The 20088-nt window shown below is 44.8% G+C and overlaps 1 protein-coding gene across 2 annotated transcripts in view; it reads left to right on the forward strand.

Moving 5' to 3' along the window:
• Positions 1 to 20065, forward strand: part of plekhh2 (pleckstrin homology domain containing, family H (with MyTH4 domain) member 2) — a 241439-nt gene extending 221374 nt beyond the window's left edge. For both annotated transcript variants that reach the window (XM_072510490.1, XM_072510480.1), the window contains 5 exons: positions 1857 to 2002; positions 2292 to 2421; positions 3313 to 3399; positions 4507 to 4656; positions 14909 to 20065. In XM_072510490.1, the coding sequence (XP_072366591.1) occupies positions 1857 to 2002; positions 2292 to 2421; positions 3313 to 3399; positions 4507 to 4656; positions 14909 to 15094 (699 nt within the window). In that variant the 3' untranslated portion in view covers positions 15095 to 20065. The remainder of the gene's footprint in view (positions 1 to 1856; positions 2003 to 2291; positions 2422 to 3312; positions 3400 to 4506; positions 4657 to 14908) is intronic.
• Positions 20066 to 20088: the final 23 nt, after the last annotated feature.

A 20088-nucleotide genomic window follows, 5' to 3' on the forward strand; every position in this document is an offset into this window, starting at 1 on the left:
CTGTCGTTGAAATTGTAACACTTGGTGTTTCAATTTATTTGAGTTTCTACATCTGGTTCACTCCATGATAGGAGGTTCACCATGAGGAATGGGGAGAAGTCTTCTCCTGTTCTGTCTGGTTGTGGCTTTTAGGTTATGTATCAAGTAAGATTATCATTGATCTTCATCCTACAGGACAATGATACGTAATCTGTCAAGGTCCCTAGTCTTCTGCCACATCTGGTCTACCTGGACAGGTTTCTAAAAATGCAGTTGTAAAGTTGTACTTTTTCTTCAAGAGGATTATAATAGTACAGTCACTCCTTCCCACCTCCCACTACCATTCAGTCTCTTATGAACGCCGATCTAAGGTCGCCACAGTCACAGCCTTCAGCCAGTCTTTATTACTCTTATGAAGGAGCCTTCAGGGCTTTTAGACTCGCTTGTTAAATTCTGCTTGCTCCAAAATTCTATTGCTTCTTCAGATAAAGTAGATGTCAAAGGACCTCAAGCCTGATGCTATCAAATATCTTAAAATTCATCTTCTCCATTATGCCATTATAGTACCTATACCTAGAATACTGTGCAGTAACACAACAGAACTTTCTCTCTCATAGCTAGTATGACCCAGATTGGAGATCTGTAGAATTTTTAATTCTAGTTTTTTAATACTATTATTTTAAAATATTTAACCTACACGATCTATTTACACACTTGTTAAGAAATTTCTGTCATATCTGACAGCCAGAGTCTGACATGAATGAGCCTCATCCGTCACCAAGTTACCGCCACCACTGGGAGTTAAAATCCCAGATTGAGTTTTGAATTTTTTTTTACTGTATTCCTAGTCCATTCCTGCTGATCATGGTAGTTAAAAACATCCCTTATAATTCTGTTAAAATTTGGAATGTGCATCAGGAAAGTGTCCTGAAACACTGATAAGTTAAAATGTTTTTAAAATTCATCTTAAATTTATCTTCTGAGCTCCTCTCTTTAACCCCTTTAAGCCAATGACACATGATGGAGTCATGACATCAGCATCCCTTCAAAACTTCACAAATTAGCCTGACTAATCCGATAGAATCTACAATGCAGAAGGAGGCCATTCGGCCCATCGGGTCTGCACCAGCCCTTGGAAAAAGCACCAGACCCAAGCCCACGCCTCCACCCTATCCCCGTAACCCAGCAACCCCACCCAATCTCTTTGGACACTAAGGGCAATTTAGCATGGTAGTCCACCTAACCTGCACATCTTTGGACTGTGGGAGGAAATGGAGCACCCAGAGGAAACCGACGCAGACATGGGGAGACGTGCAGACTCCGCACAGACAGTGACCCAAGCCGGGAATCGAACCTGGGACCCTGGAGCTGTGAAGTGACTGTGCTAACCAATGTGCAACCATGCTGCCCAACTGTGCGACCCATATGATATAATGCTGAGGGCTATCGTGATGAGCCTGATCCCATCTGTACCCAAGATTCTTCCAGCAATGGTTAATGAACAACAATTGATTATAGTTTTATTTCTTGCTTGGGGATGCTAAAACCTGAGGAAGCCCCCATATGGCTGGTCCAGCAGAAGCTAACTAATGAAGCACGAAGCTGATTTCGGATTACACCATTGATCCTTCTGGTAATATGTCAGTAAGTTTCAAGCTGCCATGGATTCAGACTGACACTTGGGGTGGAGGCTTTGATTTCCTGTAGGCCCAGCAATTCATTGATTTCTGCCAGTTTGTAAATTCTATTTAACACTGCAGCTTTTCTCAGTAAGGATATTTAGTATTAGGATGTCCAAATTAAAATAATACTGTTGACAAATTTGACTCCCTTGTCATGCATTTTAAACAGCCTAATAATTGTGCATTTTTCACTAGGTGGAGTTTGGAAACTTTGAGCGCCCATTCTCAACTCCAGCGGGTCAGATCTCAATACAATCCAAATCAAATCAAACGCTGAAGCAAGTAATCGAGAAATTTTACCCAAAAAGATATAAACAAGGATGTACAGACGAGCAAATTAAGTATGTATGGAACCCATTCAGTATAAACATTCCAGTTTTCTATAATTTGCCATTCTTTTCCGTAAAGATTCAAGAGTTGATTATGTAGCTCTATTGTTGTTGAAAGAATCCGTGTGTTTATTTTATAACTACTTGAGAGCTGAAATAAAGTCCCCAGCTTTTCACTGGTAGCATATCAAAACACACCTTGGCTTATGGAAATAAAAATAATCACTGTTCAAAAATATATTTGGAATAAATTAATGCAGTCGAAAACACTGTTCACTGTACCATTGTGTGTCTACTTTAGACAACTATGTCAGCGACTTTCTACTAAATGGATGGCTCTGCGAGGACGTGCTGCTGCTGACTGTGTCCGCATTTACTTTACTGTAGCAAGGAAGTGGCCTTTCTTTGGAGCAAAACTGTTTGCAACAAAAGTAGGATATTGTTTATTCTTGTCTAGGTTTGATCCCCCAACTGTGAATTTTCTTCTAACATTGTGCTGCATTAAATGGTTCATAAAAATGTAATGTGTTTTATTAATCCATTGCTTTGAAGCACCAGCTGCGACCTAGTTTTAAATTTATTCAGCTGTTACTTCATTCATTCAACAGCATGGTTTAATAGAGAGACGGAATAGGGGTTCAATCTCCCAATTTGAGTTGTACATTTGTGGGGAAACGCTGAGCAGAAGAGGTTGCTTCCCCAATAAGTAGCAGTGAAGGTGGAGTCATTCCGACTGAAGTCCACACAAATCTGGTAGTAGGTGGCTTTAGACTGACACTGGCAGAAGTCGGGAAACAAATCTCTGACAGTCCTTCCTTCTGGATAATGATGGAAAGACATGAAGGTGCAGAATACGTTGGTTTTATTCAGCCATAGAATATTATAAGGGAAGATATTCACTGATGCACTAAATGTAATTAAACCATAAGTGCATTCTTTATAATAAATGATTTTAGTGCATAGAAATCTTCTGCCAATACGGTGGAAATTAGCCAAAATCAATAGAAGCTTCAAATTGGTCAAATCATGGAAAGTGCTGAAAACCAATACTACTTGGTATGACCTTTGCCACATTTTCTTTAACTTTTAGGCAGTCCTTGCTATTGTTTAATGATATTGGATTTTATACATATTTCACTAGTAATATGTAGAAAATTTACTTTCTGAGCACTGACAATTGGGACGTGACCCTAAAAAACAAAGAAGGATAGTGAACAAGAAATAAAATTGTTGGTTCAACCTATTTAATTTAAATTCTTCTCTTATCAACATATTCTGTCTTGTAGATACATGATAGCTCTGCTTTTATTTTTGTTATGTAGCCCATTGCTCCATCACAATCTGATACCGCACCAATATGGTTAGTTGTGCATGAGAATGGCATCAGCATATTGGAATACAGCTCTATGGTAAGAATGACCACCTTTAAACACTGCATGATCACATTTCCCTGTGTTTAATTAAAACACATAGTACCATGTTGTTCAATCTAAATAAGGCTTTTCCTCTGTTATGAAGGAAGAACCTTTTTAGGAATGACCTATGCACACGTGGATGAGGAGAGTTTAGAGATTAATTAAAACTTAAATACTGAAAGATAAAACTCTGGAACAACAAACAATACAAACTGATTGACTGGTACAAACAGAATATCAGGAAAAGTTTGCATAAACTCATTACAGCTATATGCATGGAAGTGTTACTGCCAGCTGTTCTTTCAACTAGACTGAACCAACTTTCCAAAATGAGAGCAAACCAAATATATGGGGTGGGTTTCTCCGCTGTCGGGAAACCCCCGGGCTGCCGGCAAAATGGAGAATCCCGACGGCGGAGAATTTCAGCCCATGGTTCTTTGACATCGATCTGATTTGCTGTGAGATTTGTATTTTTTTAAATATAAATTTAGAATACCCAATTCTTTATTCCAATTAAGGGGCAATTTAGCGTGGCCAATCCACCCTGCACATCTTTTTGGGTTGTGGGGTGAGACCCTTGCAGACACGGGGAGAATGTGCAAACTCCAATCATTGAGATTTGTAAGTCATTAAATATCATGAAATCTTGAAGTTTAACAACCACAGTGTATGTATGAAATCAAAAATTAAATAATTCAGGAGAAACAAGGACTCCCAGCTTAAGTCTGGACCTTTGCCGCCCTGGACTCCCTGACGCTCCCAGCCACAATACTTTGCATCACCCCATTCCTGAACTTTCCCTAGAGATACCCGATCGTCGTCTTTGCTGGCCAGATTCCGCCAGAAACGATCAAGCATATGACTGGTGGAATTCAAATATGGCCATGCAGGGAAAGTCTGCCAGACCTGCAACTCAAACTCCTGGCATATACACACATTCTTCCTACTAGGAGTTAAGTCATCCCTTAGATTTACCTGTATGACTGAGGTAATCATCATTAGTCATTAAGCAAAGACAACAATTAAAAAGTATTGATAGTTTTATATTGGTTGTACCTAATTACCATTTTTTGCTCTTTTTTTTCCCCCCCAATTTCACAGCGCTTGATAACAACATACGTGTACACAAGTATCGTGACCTTTGGAGGCTGTCGTGATGATTTCATGCTTGTAATTGGAAAAACAGCAGACGGTATAGGCACAAAAGACAAACCAACACAGAAGCTCCTGTTTGACATGTCCAAACCCAAGGTTTAAATGATTATATTTTGAATCTATTTGTACTTAAAACAAATGAGCGCTGTTTATCTGTATGTCTTGTTTTCTGAGCAGTAAATGTGGTACCTGTTCTTTATTAATGCTTAATTTATGAGACAATTAAATATATAAAAAACAGTCACATTTATATAAGACCATATTTATATCAGACCATTAACATAGCAAAATACTTGATGGTTGGGGAGTAGAGTTTTGACCTATGAAGGAACATTGGGGAAACTAGAAGAGGGAAATGAAGGTATAGTTCAGTAGGTAGAATGGAAGGAGTATTTGTAGGTGAGGCGTAACAAAGTAAAGGAAGTTGTCATGATAGAATGGAGGAAATCAACGGCAACTAAAAGCATGTTGAACTCAAATAGACAGAAATTTCAACTGATGATCCCAGCCGAAACAGCAGGACCCGTAGCAGGTCAGGGCCTGTTGACAATGTCAATGGGCTTTGCCGTGATATTAGTATCCCACCTCCAGGTTTCCCGTCCAATCAGAAGGGAGTGGTGGTGGGATAATGTCGAGTTTCTGTCAAAAGAAGGATTTCTTTAAAGGGATCCTGGCATGGGTTAAAATGGCTGAACTGGATTACGATACCTAAAGCTGCAGCAACAACAAAATGGAGAGGAGACCACTGAAGGCTGTTCCCCAGGTGTCTCACTCTTATACTTTGGCATTTGTGAGCCTGAAATGAGGACAAGCATTAGAAGCCTGCCTCTTAAACCATGCTGGTGTGCATGAAAGACAGCAGGAAGTTAGCAGCAACTATGGTCTTTCCGACCTGGAGATGCATGAGTGAATGGCAGAGCACCTTTTGATGTGCCAATCCCCTAATTCTGACTTTCCCAGTATTCTCCTGTACAGCACTCCTCTGGTCAACATACCTCGCAGTTCCACACATCCCTCTCACTCCAGGCACCTCACTTCTCCATCTGAAAAGCTAACATGCACGCTAGCCCTCATCCTATTGCCCTACACCTTCCACAAATGATGTCCTTCATTTCTAGCCACACAATCGATTTCTAACATTCATAACCCTCTGCTTTGTCTCTGGGCAGAATGAGAGCACACAACTCTGGGGAATGGCAGAAACCTGGGTTGGAGTTGGTGTGCCAGTGGCATCTTGACAACCAATGGCAATGCAAGCCCATCTGGTGCATTGGCAAGGAGCTTGTATTCCAGGAGGATGCAGATGTCATCAACTATTTTCCATGAGAGCCTGAACGTCATGAGACTCAGACCTGTTAAGAGAGATGATCCTCCGACTCTAAGCCTTGTGTTGGAAGTCTCACCTCCTCGGAGCTGAATCACCATGTTCATCTCCTCTGTCTTGTGGAGCAACATGTCATTGAGGAGAAGACTCTAGGTGTTGCTCCTGTTGCCTCGAGCAGTGATAGTGTTGCTCTTGTTCCTCGTCACAGATGCAAGATATGTAAGCTGCTTCCATGCCATTATGAAACCGGACAGCAGGAAAGTGCAACAGAAAGTGAGTGAAGGGATTTCCAAGAGTCAGTAATCACATGCCATGCACTGAAGACGCCCTCTAAGAAGAAATATTGTGATTAGCAACCTCTCACCTGGACATGGCTGCACTTTTCAGTTTCACTCACTGATCAAAGGCTTCCAAACTTGCCAGTTTCCTGAAGAGCATTCCCAGCTGTGCACTGGCCTTGATTATCCTGGTAAGTTGGAAACCGCTCCAGAAATAGGTCAGCTGACTGTCACAACTGGAATTTTTGGTCAAAACAGTAGTTTTTGTTTTAATAAACATTTTATTGAGGTATTTTTTTGGTGTTGTAACAACAATCAAGTAAACAATATACATGAAACCATAAACATAGTGCAAAAGCCATTCACCTCTCGTACAGGTCCCTCCCTTATTGACCCCCTACTCTAATCTAAACTACTCCCCCCTCCCCCCCGGACTGCTGACGATTTATTTCCCGCAAAGAAGTCAGCGATCGGTTGCCAGCTCCGGGTGAACCCTAACAGTGGCCCTATCAAGGTGAATTTGATTTTTTTCCAAACCGAGAAAGCTAGCCTTGTCCGCTAGCCAGGTCTCCGACTTCGGGGGCTTTGAGTCCCTCCAAGCTAATAGTATCCGTCTCCGGGCTACCAGGGAAGCAAAGGCCAGAACATCTGCTTCGTTCTCTTCCTGGATTCCCGGGTGTTCTGACACCCCGAAAATCGCCACCTCTGGACTCAGTGTCACCCTTGTTTTTAACACCGTGGACATGACGTCCACAAACCCCTGCCAAAATCCCCTAAGCTTTGGACATGTCCAAAACATGTGAACAGGGTTTGCCAGCCCTCCCGCACATTTTTATGCGCACCTGTCCTCCACCCCAAAGAATCTGCTCATCCGGGCCACTGTCATGTAAGCCCGGTGAACAATCTTAAATTGTATCAGGCTGAGCCTGGCACATGTTGCGGACGCGTTGACTCTACTCAACGCATCTGCCCATAGACAATCCTCTATTTCACCTCCCAGCTCCTCCTCCCACTTGCGCTTCAGCTCCTCGGTCTGTGTCTCCTCCGACCCCATAAGCTCCTTATAAATGTCCGAGACGCTCGCTTCTCCTACCCACCTCTGGAAACTACCCTGTACTGAATCCCCCTTAGCGATAGGAGCGGCAAGGTTGACATCTGTCTACGAAGGAAGTCCCGCACCTGCAGATACCTGAATTTGCTTCCCCTCGCCAACCCAAACTTTTCCTCCAATGCCCTCATACTCTGAAAGCTTCCGTCTGTGAACATATCCCCCATCCTCTCAATCCCCGCTCTCCGCCACAAACGGAAACCCCCATCCATACTCCCCGGGGCAAACCGGTGATTATCATAGATGGGGGCCCAGACTGATGCTCCCACTGCTCCCACATGCCGCCTCCACTGGCCCCAAACTCTCAGGGCTGCCACCACCACTGGACTTGTGGAGTACCGTGCCGGTAAGAACGGCAGAGGCGCAGTTACCAATGCCCCCAAACTGGTGCCCTTACATGAAGCCACCTCCATATGCACCCAGGCCGACCCCTCCCCCACTACCCACTTCTTGATCATGGCTATATTAGCCGTCCAGTAATAGTTGCTAAAATTTGGCATTGCCAGCCCGCCATCTCCCCAACTTCGCTCAAGCATTACCTTCCTTACTCGCCCAGACGAAGCCCGTGATTACTCTGTTGACCCACTTAAAAAAGGACCGCGGAATTAAGATGGGGAGACGCTGAAATACAAATAGGAATCTCGGGAGGACCGTCACCTTCACCATTTGGGGGGGCAACACGGTGGTGCAGTGATTAGTGCTGCTGCCTCACGGCACCGAGTCCCAGGTTCGATCCCGGCTCTGGGTTACTGTCCGTGTGGAGTTTGCACATTCTCCCCGTGTTTGCGTGGGTTTCACCCCCACAACCCAAAAGATGTGCAGGGTAGGTGGATTGGCCATGCTAAATTGCCCCTTAATTGGAAAAAATGAATTGGATAATCTAAATTTTTTTTTTTTTAATCTTCACCGTTTGCACCCTCCCGGCCAGAGATAACGGAAGCGCGTCCCAGCTCCGAAAATCGTCCTTCACTAGCCTGGCCAGATCCAGTTTATGCAGCCGGTCCCATTCCCGTGCCACTTGGATGCCTAGGTACCTAAAGCTTCCCTCTACTAACCTAAACGGCAGCTCTCCCAGTCGCCTCTCCTGTCCCCTCGCCTGGACACACACATCTCACTCTTTCCCATATTAAGCTTATACCCCGAAAACCGGCCAACTTCCCCTCCAGTCCTCATGATTTCTTCCATCCCCTCTATTGGGCCCGAAACATACAGAAGCAGGTCATCCGCATGGAGCAAAACCCTGTGCTCCTCCACCCCCCCCCCCCCCCCACCACCCCCGGACCAGTCCTCTCCAGCCCCTCAAGGCAGTAGCGGGGAGCGACTTGATGCCGAGTGCGTGGACTCGGGTTGTCCCCTTTGGGATCGGGATGGCCCCTTTGGGATCGGGATGGCCTGGCTCAGACTGCCATAAATGCACCAGTTGGTGCTTCTTACGGGATCCTGGCTGCTCACACTGCTGAGTGCTGCCTGTATTCTTTGAATGCTCAGAAGGCCTCTGGTCAATTGGAAGCCCACTCAGACCGTCCCTCTGGACACCCTCACACCCCTGCTGTATCTTCAAGGGGATGAGCATGGCCAAGCTCAATCAGGGACCCACAATGTATTGACACTTCTGAGAAATGCTGCCACACTGCAGAGGAAGCAGGTGATCAGCAGAACGCACCCTTACAAGATCACATCCGCACTGTGGCCCTTGGAGCCTGTTGTGTTATGTAATTTGGAATAACACAAGCTGGCATTTGATGCAGTTTTGAGTAAAAGATGCTCCAAACTTTGAAGTGAGTTCAATGTGTTTTATTGAACTATTAGCACAGTTCTCTGAGTTCGACTCTCTGCTAATCTAAATGTAGTAACTCAGTCTAACTGAACCAGCCTTGCACTCAGCTTGCTGAGGTGTGATGCTGAGGATACACCCTGTCTTACTCTGTAGATGTTGGTCTGTGGAAAGAGGCGGGGTGTGGATGTTGGTCTGTGGAAAGAGGTGGGGTGTGAGTGCCTCATCCCTTTTATAGTGAGATATCACGCCTGAGTGTCCTGATTGCTCATTGGTCATGTCCTATTCTGTGTTCATTAGCTGCATGTTTTCATGTCACGACATCTTTTTTTTAATGGCTTGTTGGCGTATGTGAATGTATTTACATGGGAATGAGTCTGTCTAACGTGACTGACGGAGGACAACAGAACAGAGCAAACAAAACAAACGTTCAAGGACCAGTCTCTGAGGCTTGCGTCTGATCCTGGTCGACCGCTGGAGAGGTGGCGGAGGGGAGGACGGCGCCTTGACAGGCGGGATGGAAGCCTGACTGGTGGCCTCGTGGTGCGAGATATCAGGAGGTGGCAATTCAACAAATGGAAATGGAGGAGAAAGTGGTTGCGGGCAGGCAACTTTGCGCAGTGCCCGTCGCTTTTTTTGTACGATGGAGCCATCAGCCATACGTACAACATAAGAGCGGGGCGTGGCCTGTCGAACAACGACAGCCAGAGCAGACCACCCACCATCCGGTATCTTGATCCTGACAGTGTCTGCCGGGGATAGCACGGCCAGATCGGTAGCATAGGCATCATAGCCCTGCTTTTGACGGTCTCTGAGCTGCTGCATCTTCTGCAGCACCGGGAGGTGATCCAGGTTGGGCAGGTGTATGGCTGGAAGCATCGTCCGCAGGTCCCTGTTCATCAGAAGTTGAGCCAGCGACATACCAGTGGACAATGGAGTCTCCCTGTACGCGAGCAGTGCACGGTGTATGTCGGAAGCAGAGTCCGCGGCCTTGCAGATGAGCTGTTTCACAATGTGCACCCCTTTCTCGACTTTTCCATTGGACTGCGGCTAGTGCGGACTGGAGGTGACATGCTGGAAATTGTATGACCTGGCAAACGTGGACCATTCTCGACTGCTAAAGCACGGGCCATTGTCGCTCATGACGGTAATTGGGATGCCATGCCTTGAGAACGTCTCCTTACAGCTTTGATGACGGTCCGAGAGGTGAGGTCCGGGAGCTTCAGCACCTCCGGGTAATTCGAGAAATAGTCAATGATCAATACGTAGTCGCGACCATTCGCATGAAAGTGGTCGATGCCAACCTTGGACCACGGAGAGGTCACTATGTCATGCTATTGGAGCATCTCCTTGCTCTGCGCTGGCTGGAAACACTGACGGGTAGCACAGTTCAGGACCATGTTCGTGATGTCCTGGCTGATGCCGGGCCAGTAGACCGCTTGCCGGGCTCTGCGTCTGCACTTCTCGACGCTCAGGTGTCCCTCATGAATCTGGCGCAGTACCAAGCTCTGGAGACTGAGCGGAATGACAATCCAGTCCAGCTTGAGGAGGATACCATCAATCACCGTCAGGTCATCCTTCACATTGTAAAATTGTGGGCACTGCCCTTTCTGCCAGCCATTGGTGAGGTTGTGGATGACGCGCTGCAAGAGGGGGTCTTTGGTTGTCTCATCACGGATGAGAACTACCTTCTCATCTGTTGCCGGGAGGGTGCCAGCACACAGCTGCACCTGCGATTCGATGTGCTGGATGATCTCCAGTGGCTCACTGGGCGAGGTGACGGAGCGGAACAATGCATCAGCGATGATGAGCTCCTTGCCAGGTGTGAAGTCACCAAGTTGAAGTCATACCTCCTAAGTTTAAGCAGGATTCTCTGCAACCAAGGAGTCATGTCGTTCAGGACCTTGTGGATGATATGGACCAGAGGCCTATGATCCGTCTCGACAGTGAATGTTGGCAGGCCGTAGACATAATCATGAAATTTGAGGATGCCGGTGAGAAGACCCAAGCACTCCCTCTCAATCTGTGCATATCTGGTTTCAGTGGGCGTCATCACCCTTGATGCGAAGGCTACTGGTGCCCAGTATTATGTGTCATCTCGTTGAATCAACACCGCACCGATGCCATTCTGACTCTCATCTGTGGATATCTTTGTCTCCCGGTCTGGGTCAAAGAATGCCAGGACTGGTGCAGTGGTGAGCTTGGCTTTCAGCTCCAGCCACACTGTCTGGTGTGCCGCCTTCCACTTAAAGGCAGTTGACTTTTTCACCAGGTTGCGTAGGGCCGTGGTGTGTGTGGCCATGTTTGGAATGAACTTGCCCAGAAAATTGACCGTACTCAAGAAGCGCAGCACCGCCTTTTTGTCCTCTGAGACCTTCATCGCCTCAATGGCCTTGATTTTGTCTGAGATTTGGGCGCCTAGGAACTTGAGCATCGATGTGACAAAACAACATTTGGACCTGTTTAACCGTAGGCTGTTGGCATGTACACGGCAGAATACCTTCTGGAGACGGACACATGTTCTTCAGGGGTCATGGACCATATGATGATGTCGTCCACTTACACACGAACCCTTTCAATGCCTTCCATCATCTGCTCCATGATGCGATGGAATATCTCCGATGCCGAGATGATGCCAAATGGCAAGCGATTGTAGCAGTATCTGCCAAAAGGTGTGTTGAAGGTGCTGGACTCTTCCAGCTGGATTTGCCAAAATCCCTGTGATGCATCCAATTTGGTGAAGAAGTGCGCGTGTGCCATCTCACTCGTGAGTTCCTCCCGCTTCGGGATGGGGTAGTGTTCCCCCAAGATATTCTTATTGAGATCCTTGGGATCAATGCAGATGCGCAGGTCCCCCGAAGGCTTCTTTACGCACACCATCGAGCTGACCCAGTCAGTCGGTCCGGTGACCTTGGATATGATGCCCTTTTGCTGAAGGTCCTTGAGCTGTGCCTTCAGGCGCTCTCTCAGTGGAGCAGGGACTCGTCATGGTGCGTGGACCACTGGCTTGGCATCAGGTCGTAGCAGAATCTTGTATCGATACGGCAGCGTGCCCATCCCGTTGAACACATCTGGATACTGGGCGAGGATGTCGTCGATGCCGACCTGAAGATCCACATAGGAGGATGTTGTGGTGTAAACCCTTTGAATGAGGTTCAGCTGCTTGCAGGCATACGCACCTAGTAGGGATGCACTGTCTGGCTTAACAATTTCAAAGCGATCCTGATTAATAGAAGGGTACAATTTGAGGCGGAGGGCACAGTCGTGGATGGGGGTGGCAGGTTCGTTATGGTGAGGGGTAAGCTCGAAGGGGTGAGAGTTGTCCTGGTCCGTGTGTATGCCCCTAATTGGGACGATGTGGATTTTATTAGGAGGATGCTAGGGAAGATCCCCAACTTGGACTCGCGTAAACTGATCATCGGCGGCGACTTTAATACAGTCCTGGGTGGCAGGTTGGACCGATCATGTTCAAGAACGGGCAGGTTGCCAGCGATGGCAAAGGAACTGAGAGGGTTCATGGAGCAAACGGGGGGAGCAGATCCGTGGAGATTTAGCCGGCCGACATAGAGGGAGTTCTCGTACTACTCCCACGTCCACAAGATGTATTCCCGAATTGACTACTTTGTTGTGAATAGGGACCTGCTGGCCGGAATGGTGGGGGCAGAATATTCGGCAATTGCCATATCGGACCATGCTCCGCATTGGGTAGACCTGCAGTTTTGTAAGGACAGCTTTCAGCACCCACCATGGAGGCTGGAAGTTGGACTACTCGCGGACGAGGCGGTGTGTGAGAGACTGAGGAAATGCATGCAGAATTACCTGCAGGTGAACGATACTGGAGAAGTCTTGGCAGCGGTGCTCTGGGAGGCACTGAAGGCAGTGGTGAAAGGGGAACTGATTTCAATCCGGGCGTACAGGGACAGGACAGATGGGGCAGAGACTGATTAAGAAAATTCTACGGATGGACATGTGTTACGCGGAATCCCCGAGGCCAGAGTTACTCAGGAAACGACAGAGGCTGCAGGCCGAATTTGGGGTGCTGACGGGCAAGGCTGTAGAGCAGCTTAGAAAGGTAAAATTTTATGAGCATGGGGAGAAGGCCAGTAGAATGCTTGTGCAACAGCTAAGGAAGAGGGAAGCGGCTAGGGAAATAAAGAGGGTAGTGGATGGGGAAGCGGCTAGGGAAATAGGGAGGGTAATGGATGGGGAAGGTAATCTGGTGGGTGACCCGGCAGGGCTGAACAAGGTCTTTAGGGACTTTTATAGGAAGCTGTACACTTCGGAACCACCAGGGGGACTGGGGGGGGGGAATGAGGCGATTCTTGGACGGACTGACCTTCCCAAGAGTGGGGAGGGGGTTGGTGGACGGACTGGGGGCCGTGGTCAGGATCGAAGAGGTATTGGAGGGCCTGAAGGTCATGCAGTCGGGTAAAGCCCCGGGGCCGGACAGGTATCCGGTGGAGTTTTACAAAACATTTGCCGGGATAGTGGGGCCGGTGCTGGTCGGGATCTTTAACAAGGCAAGAGACCAAGGGAGTTTACCCCCGACGATGTCACAGGCCACCATCTCGCTCATTCTGAAACGGGATAAGGACCCGGAGGCCTGTGGGTCATACAGGCTGATCTCTTTGATCAATGTAGACGCCAAGTTACTGGCCAAGATTCTGGCGACCAGAATTGAGGACTGTGTACCGGATGTAATTGTGGAGGACCAAACCGGGTTTGTAAAGGCAAGGCAGCTGGTGGCCAACCTAAGAAGGCTGCTCAATGTGATTATGATGTCCCCGGAGACTAGTAACTCAGTCTAACCGAACCAGCCTTGCTCTAAGCCACGTGCTGGGGTGTGATGCTGAGGATACACCCTGTCTGTAGATGTTGGTCTGTAGAAAGAGGCAGGGTGTGAGTGCCTCATCCCTTTTATAGTGAGATCCCACCCATGAATGTCCTGACTGCTCATTGGTTGTGTCCTATTCTATATGTTCATTAGCTGCATGTTTGCATATCATGACAGAGCCCTCCCTGGCTCTTTTCCCTTTTCCGGGCAAAGGCCTCCCTGGTTACCCCCACCCCTCTGGATCACCAGCTGTCGTCCCCTGGTGAGGCTAGTGACTGCCTCTGCAAAGACCTCCCAGCGGTGTTCAAGGGGGCAAGCTCGAGTCTGTGGCCCATCCTGGGGAAGAGGGTGTCCCTCAGCTCCTCACTGTGGGTCCACCTCAGACTCCCAATCTCTGGGTGGTAGGACTTCTCTTAGCCACCTTGGTGACTGCAGTGAGTGTGGTAAATGAAGCGCTTAAAAACAGCTCCAGCTGCCATGCTGTTTAGCGTCAACTCCGGCCCCAGTGATTACAACACCCGCTCGGCCAGGAATTGTGCTCACTTCGCACCGGCAGTGCTGGCATTTGTATTCCTTACCAAATAGCGCCCCCAACAGGAACGCAAACCGCACGCGATTCAGCCACAGCATCACCGCTTAGTCTTCCAAACCGAGAATCCTGCCCACTATCTCTCATGCTTATGTTAAACCTCATTGGAAAACTGCAGGTGGCCAAGGACAGAAAGGTCAGAGTAGCAGCAAAGTGGATAGCCAACACTTGTGACTGTGCACAGGGGCACATTGAACATACTGTCAAAATGTTTCTCCTTGCTATGCCCTCAGGAACATAGAAAAAAAAACAGCCATTAATTTGTTGCATGCTGATTTATTTTTATTCCTAGTACCATCTAAATCCATATTAGAAATAAGGCAAATGCTGTATCTCTAGTTTGCTGTGACACAATGACCAGAAGGAGACAGCTGAACAGTCCTCATTTACATTAAAAGAAAATTCTGTCATGAGCTTTGACTTACCAATTTTCTTTTACAGATTCTAGAAATCACCTTGTTGACAGCCAGTTACATCAATGGTTTCCAACATCAGAAAGGGACAATTCACCACATGTCACTTCCATCTTCACTTTCTACTCACATGGGAGGATACAAATTAAAGGACTTGGGAAGTCAACCATTACTTTCATACTCCAGACCAACTAAAGAACCAACCTTATTATAATACTGATAGTATTGAAATCTAATGATATTTGTTATACAAAGCTACTTTGGAACCGTACCGTTATCTGTGCTGAAATAAAATGTTTAAAGTGTTTGTCGGCAACTCGTGCAAAAATTCACTGCACCTGAAATTTTAATCACTCGCAGTGAATTCCCCATTTCTGGCAGGATGATGGCAGTGGCCACAAGCCCAACCACTGCGTAACAGTTTACACTAGCAATTAAAACAATCAAGAGGCTTGCTCTACCAAGCAAATTAATAACAAAATATTTTCATTTGTTTGTCTAATAATCCAGGCTCTAGTTCTCCTGGTCAGAGGGTTATGTAACACGGTGAGTCCCATGCTTTTCATAGAATTTACAGTGAAGAAGGAGGCCATTCAGCCCATCGACTCTACACCAGTTTCCTACTTAAGCCCACACCTTCACCCAATCCCCGTAACCCAGTAATCCCACCTAACCTTTTGGACACCAAGGGGCAATTTAACGTGGCCAATCCACTTAACCTGCACACCTTTGAACTGTGGGAGGAAACTGGAGCTCCCAGAGGAAACCCACGCAGACACGGGGAGAAATTGCAAACTCCACACAGTCACCCAAGGCCGGAAGTTGAACCCTTTTCCCTGGAGCTGTGATGTAGCAGTGCTAACCACTGTGCCACCGTGCCAAAACATTGTTTGCATTATGCTTTTTAATGGAGTCATTTCTAGAACATCCCCAAACTCTGCACTCTAAGGATTCTATGATTACTTTGTCCAGATATAAAATCCTGGAACTAGCTGCAGAAAGACTCCGTGAGCCTGACCTGATTTGAACACGCAATCTTCTGATCTGGAGTCAGGCGCACTACTGTTGCGCCACAAGCCCAACTGCTATATAATAGATTACACTAGCAATTAAAACAATCAAGAGGCTTGCTCTACCTAGATGCATAACGAAGATCAAAAGCATATTACTTATAATATATTACCAGAAATATTTCATTTTGAGAGGTCATGCAACCAATTAAAGTACATCTTCCTCATAGTCACAAGCGTTTTAACTGATTTACTTGTATCTTATAATCGTTCAAGTAATATGTTTTAATATTTCTACATTTTGATCCCAAGCCATGAAGTCTACCTTTATCTAATAATTTATTTATATTAATAAACAATTGTGTAAAATGATTATAATACACTCCTACCTTGAAGTGGGACGGGAGCATTGTGGTTAACATTGTTGCTTCACACCGGGAATCAAACCCAGATCCTTGCACCAGGGACCTGGGTTCGATTCGCGCTTGGGTCACTGTTTTTGTGGAGTCTGCATGTTCTCCCTGTGTCTGTGTGGGTTTCCTCTGGTGTCCTCCCACAAGTCCCGAAAGAAGTGCTGTCCGGTGATTTGGACATTCTGAATTCTTCCTCCGTGTACCCAAACAGGCGTTGTGGTATTGTAACTAGGGGATTTTCACGAATGTAAGCCTACTTGTGACACTAATAAAGATTATTATTAGTTACAAATTGTAAGAAACAGGAAAATGCAGAAAGCATTCCATTACGTTAAATGTCAGATTCAAGCACAACGGTACCAGAAACAAAACAAAGGACAATCAGAATGGAATAAAGCTCTGTCCAAAACACAATTGTAGATTTTGTAAGGCATGAGATAGTACAGATGAGAAAGATAACTCATTTAATTTCATCCTTCGAAAAGGGCACGAGAATTGCCCCACCAAAGAATCCAATAATTTCTTAATGAGTCTGAATGTTTTCTTCCACTGTTCTGTCTTTCCCTGTTGTTGATCACTGTGTGAAGAACTTCCTGACATCAATAGAGTGCTAATGTTTCCTAAGTTAATCATGCTGTCAGTTTAGTTTGAAGTTGAGCTATAGAACAACTTTTGTTTAATACCGATATAAAGGATGTCCTCAATAAAGGAAATTCCCAGTCATCTTTCAAGGCAAAAAAGCCAGGTTTCTCCAGCCTTTCCTTGGTTCTCTGAGGCTAGAAGTCAGTGTCAATAGCTCCTATCTCAACTGTCCCCAGGACTTGTCTTGATAAGCAGTGCTTAAGATTTGGGGTCTGTCCCAAGCAACTCTGCCCATGAGTTACTCTTTCACCACGACTGCTTGTGGGTAGTCACTGGTATAGGATGTGTTCATAGTATGATTTTTCTATTACTATCTTTTCAGCATTAGAATTTTTTGAATCATTTCAGATCATTTGCTTTCCTATGTTATTTCTTCTTTTCTATTTTATCAATATTTATTTTCAGTGCTCTTGTGAGCTTTCCTCCTAAATTCCATTTATGTTTGAAATCTGTTACTAAAAGAGAACTCTGTACACTTATGCTGACATTCATGCATTTAAATTTGAAAATGTCAATGAGAACATTTTAACTGTAAACATCCTTTAAATTAATGCATTTCTGAAGAAGTAATATTTGGACCCGAAATGTTAACGCTTTTTCACCCCACAGATGCTGCTAGACTGGCTTAATTTTCGCAGAATTTTCTGTTTTTATCTTTAAATTAATTGCAGGTTGCTTGTAAAAAAAAAAAAAAAAGTGTCTAACAGATTCAAGGGACAAAGCACTTTTAAATAAATTTGGTTTAACGCTGCATTTGATTGACCTTCGTTTAATGTCAAACAGAAGCAATGCGAGACTCACTGTCTCAAGAATTATGACTGGGCATTTAATCCCAAATATACACTCCTAATTTTGGCACTGGTGCACACTAATGTTAAATTCTAATGTTAATATGTTCTGAAATAATTTTCTTGTCTCCATACCACTCATAATTTCAAACACCTGAACCACCCTATTTTCTTCAATGGAAGCATTCATAGTCTCTCTTCTTTAAAAAGTCTCACCCGTTTGGTTCCATAATCCTGGTTGTTACAAAGGTTTGAATTTACAACCATTTGAATAACAGTTTATAATAAAATATGCTTTGGAATTTTGTGGGGCTGGAATTGACCACCCACTAGCTAGTGCATGGTCAATTCTAGCCCCACTTGACTTGGAGTCACAACACAATTGAATTAACCAATAATTTGTAGAAAAATACCCAAAGTATTTAGCTCTTGACTGCCCAATACTTAGTCACCAGGTTTGTAAATGTGAACACAATTACTGTTTATTTATAACAAAAACTATAATGAATATGCAGCAAATACAACTGGTTAACTGTTATCTAATTCCTACTTGCTCCTCCACCCTCTATATATATATCTCACTCACACACAAGACAGATGAGCACAGAGGGGAAGAAATGGGTAAAATCATAAGTAAAAGGAAAAAGCTTTTGTTTGGGTGGAGCAGTGGTTAGCACTGCTGCCTCACAGCACCAGGGACCCCAGTTCAATTCCAGCCTTGGGTGATTGTCTTTGTGGGTGTTGCATGTTTTCCCCAAGTCTGCGTGGGTTTCCTCCCACAGTCCAAAGATGTACATGTTAGATGGATCTGCCATGCTAAATTGCCCCTTAGTGTCCAGGGATGTGCAGGTTAGGTAGGGTTACAGAGACATGGCACAGGAGTGGGACTAGGTAGGGTGTTCTTTCAGAGGGCTGGTGCAGACTCAATGGGCCAAATGACCACCTCCTGCACTGTAGGAATTATGTTCTGTGGTTTCAAATAGTTGTTTCCAGCACCTTATTCCTCTTCAAACTTTGCTTTCAGTTTGAGGCGTTATTGTAGTTCCTTTCAGGTCTCTGTAGTTTCAGAAATACAACACTCTCAGCCTTTCTGGAGAGAGAGAGCAAGTTATTGTCTTTGTTTGCACCTGTAATGGTCTCCCTGCAGATTAATTCATTTAGATTTTCTGCAGCTTCAGAAATACAGCACTCACAGCCTTTCAGGAGAAAACACGGAGGAGAGAGAATATATCCTTGTCTTTGTGTGTCTTGGACTCAATCTTCAGGTCTTTGAGAACCATCCCACTGGGATAGGATCCACCTGTTACCAGGCAGAGTGCGGCCTTTTGACCAATTCATTGGCCTGAAATCAAAGTCCCACCCCATCTCTCTCATTTTGGTGTCGAAAGTCTGAAGCTCCTGTTCAATCTCGCAGAGACTATCAAGGTGTTCTCTCCTGTAACTTCTGAATTCCTCATTCCCTCTGCTGCTTGACTTGAAGATACATATCAATTAATCATCCATGGGTCAAAATGATAACAGCAAAATAAAAGAAAGAGGAAATAAGGAAATAAACAGGAAGGAATCTTACAATGCAATCTGCCATGTTCATAGGCTTAGACTGACTGGATACGCCAAATGGTCAATGAACATGTCCAAATCCTTTTCTGTCTCTCCTTTACTAACATAACATTTATTATGTTTCCATATTTCACATTTAATACAAATCATTGTCCAGCTTTGTCCTTCTTAATAGTTCACCCATTTCTGTAATTTTGTATTTTCCTTGCAATGTAGTGTTACTTTAAGACATAATTTGACTTCTGTGTTGATGAATAATTGTCATAAAAAGGAAAATTGATATTTGGAATGTGAAACATTTTTGACATGTTTTATAATATCTGTATATTAGGTTTGTTGTGTCATGGTAATCCATGCACATAAGAATGCATATAAAATATTAATGTCCACAGTTTCATTTGGAATATTAAAACCTAAGATTATGTAACTATTTAGTTATAATTTCACACAGGCTTGTTTATTTATATTATATATACATATATATATATATCTTCTGTTTATTTCAATTTTAAATTGGCAAAATGAACATTATTGTTTTTTTTAATGATTGTTATAAACATAGATAATTGCAATTAAGTGTGAGATGGTTTGCCATACATCTCCATACAATTGTATTGTCTTAATATGTACCATACCATTAAAACATTTTGTCATTATCCTATTTAATACACAGCCATTATTCAATTATTTATTTTGCTATATATTTGAATGGAAATACAAACTGATAATTTCACTGAATTACTTAATAAACAAAGCACTTCTAAGTTTAGAATGGTTTGTACTTTTCTTTAACAT

The sequence above is a fragment of the Scyliorhinus torazame genome, chromosome 1 (genome assembly GCF_047496885.1).
Source record: "Scyliorhinus torazame isolate Kashiwa2021f chromosome 1, sScyTor2.1, whole genome shotgun sequence".
Taxonomy (NCBI): domain Eukaryota; kingdom Metazoa; phylum Chordata; class Chondrichthyes; order Carcharhiniformes; family Scyliorhinidae; genus Scyliorhinus; species Scyliorhinus torazame.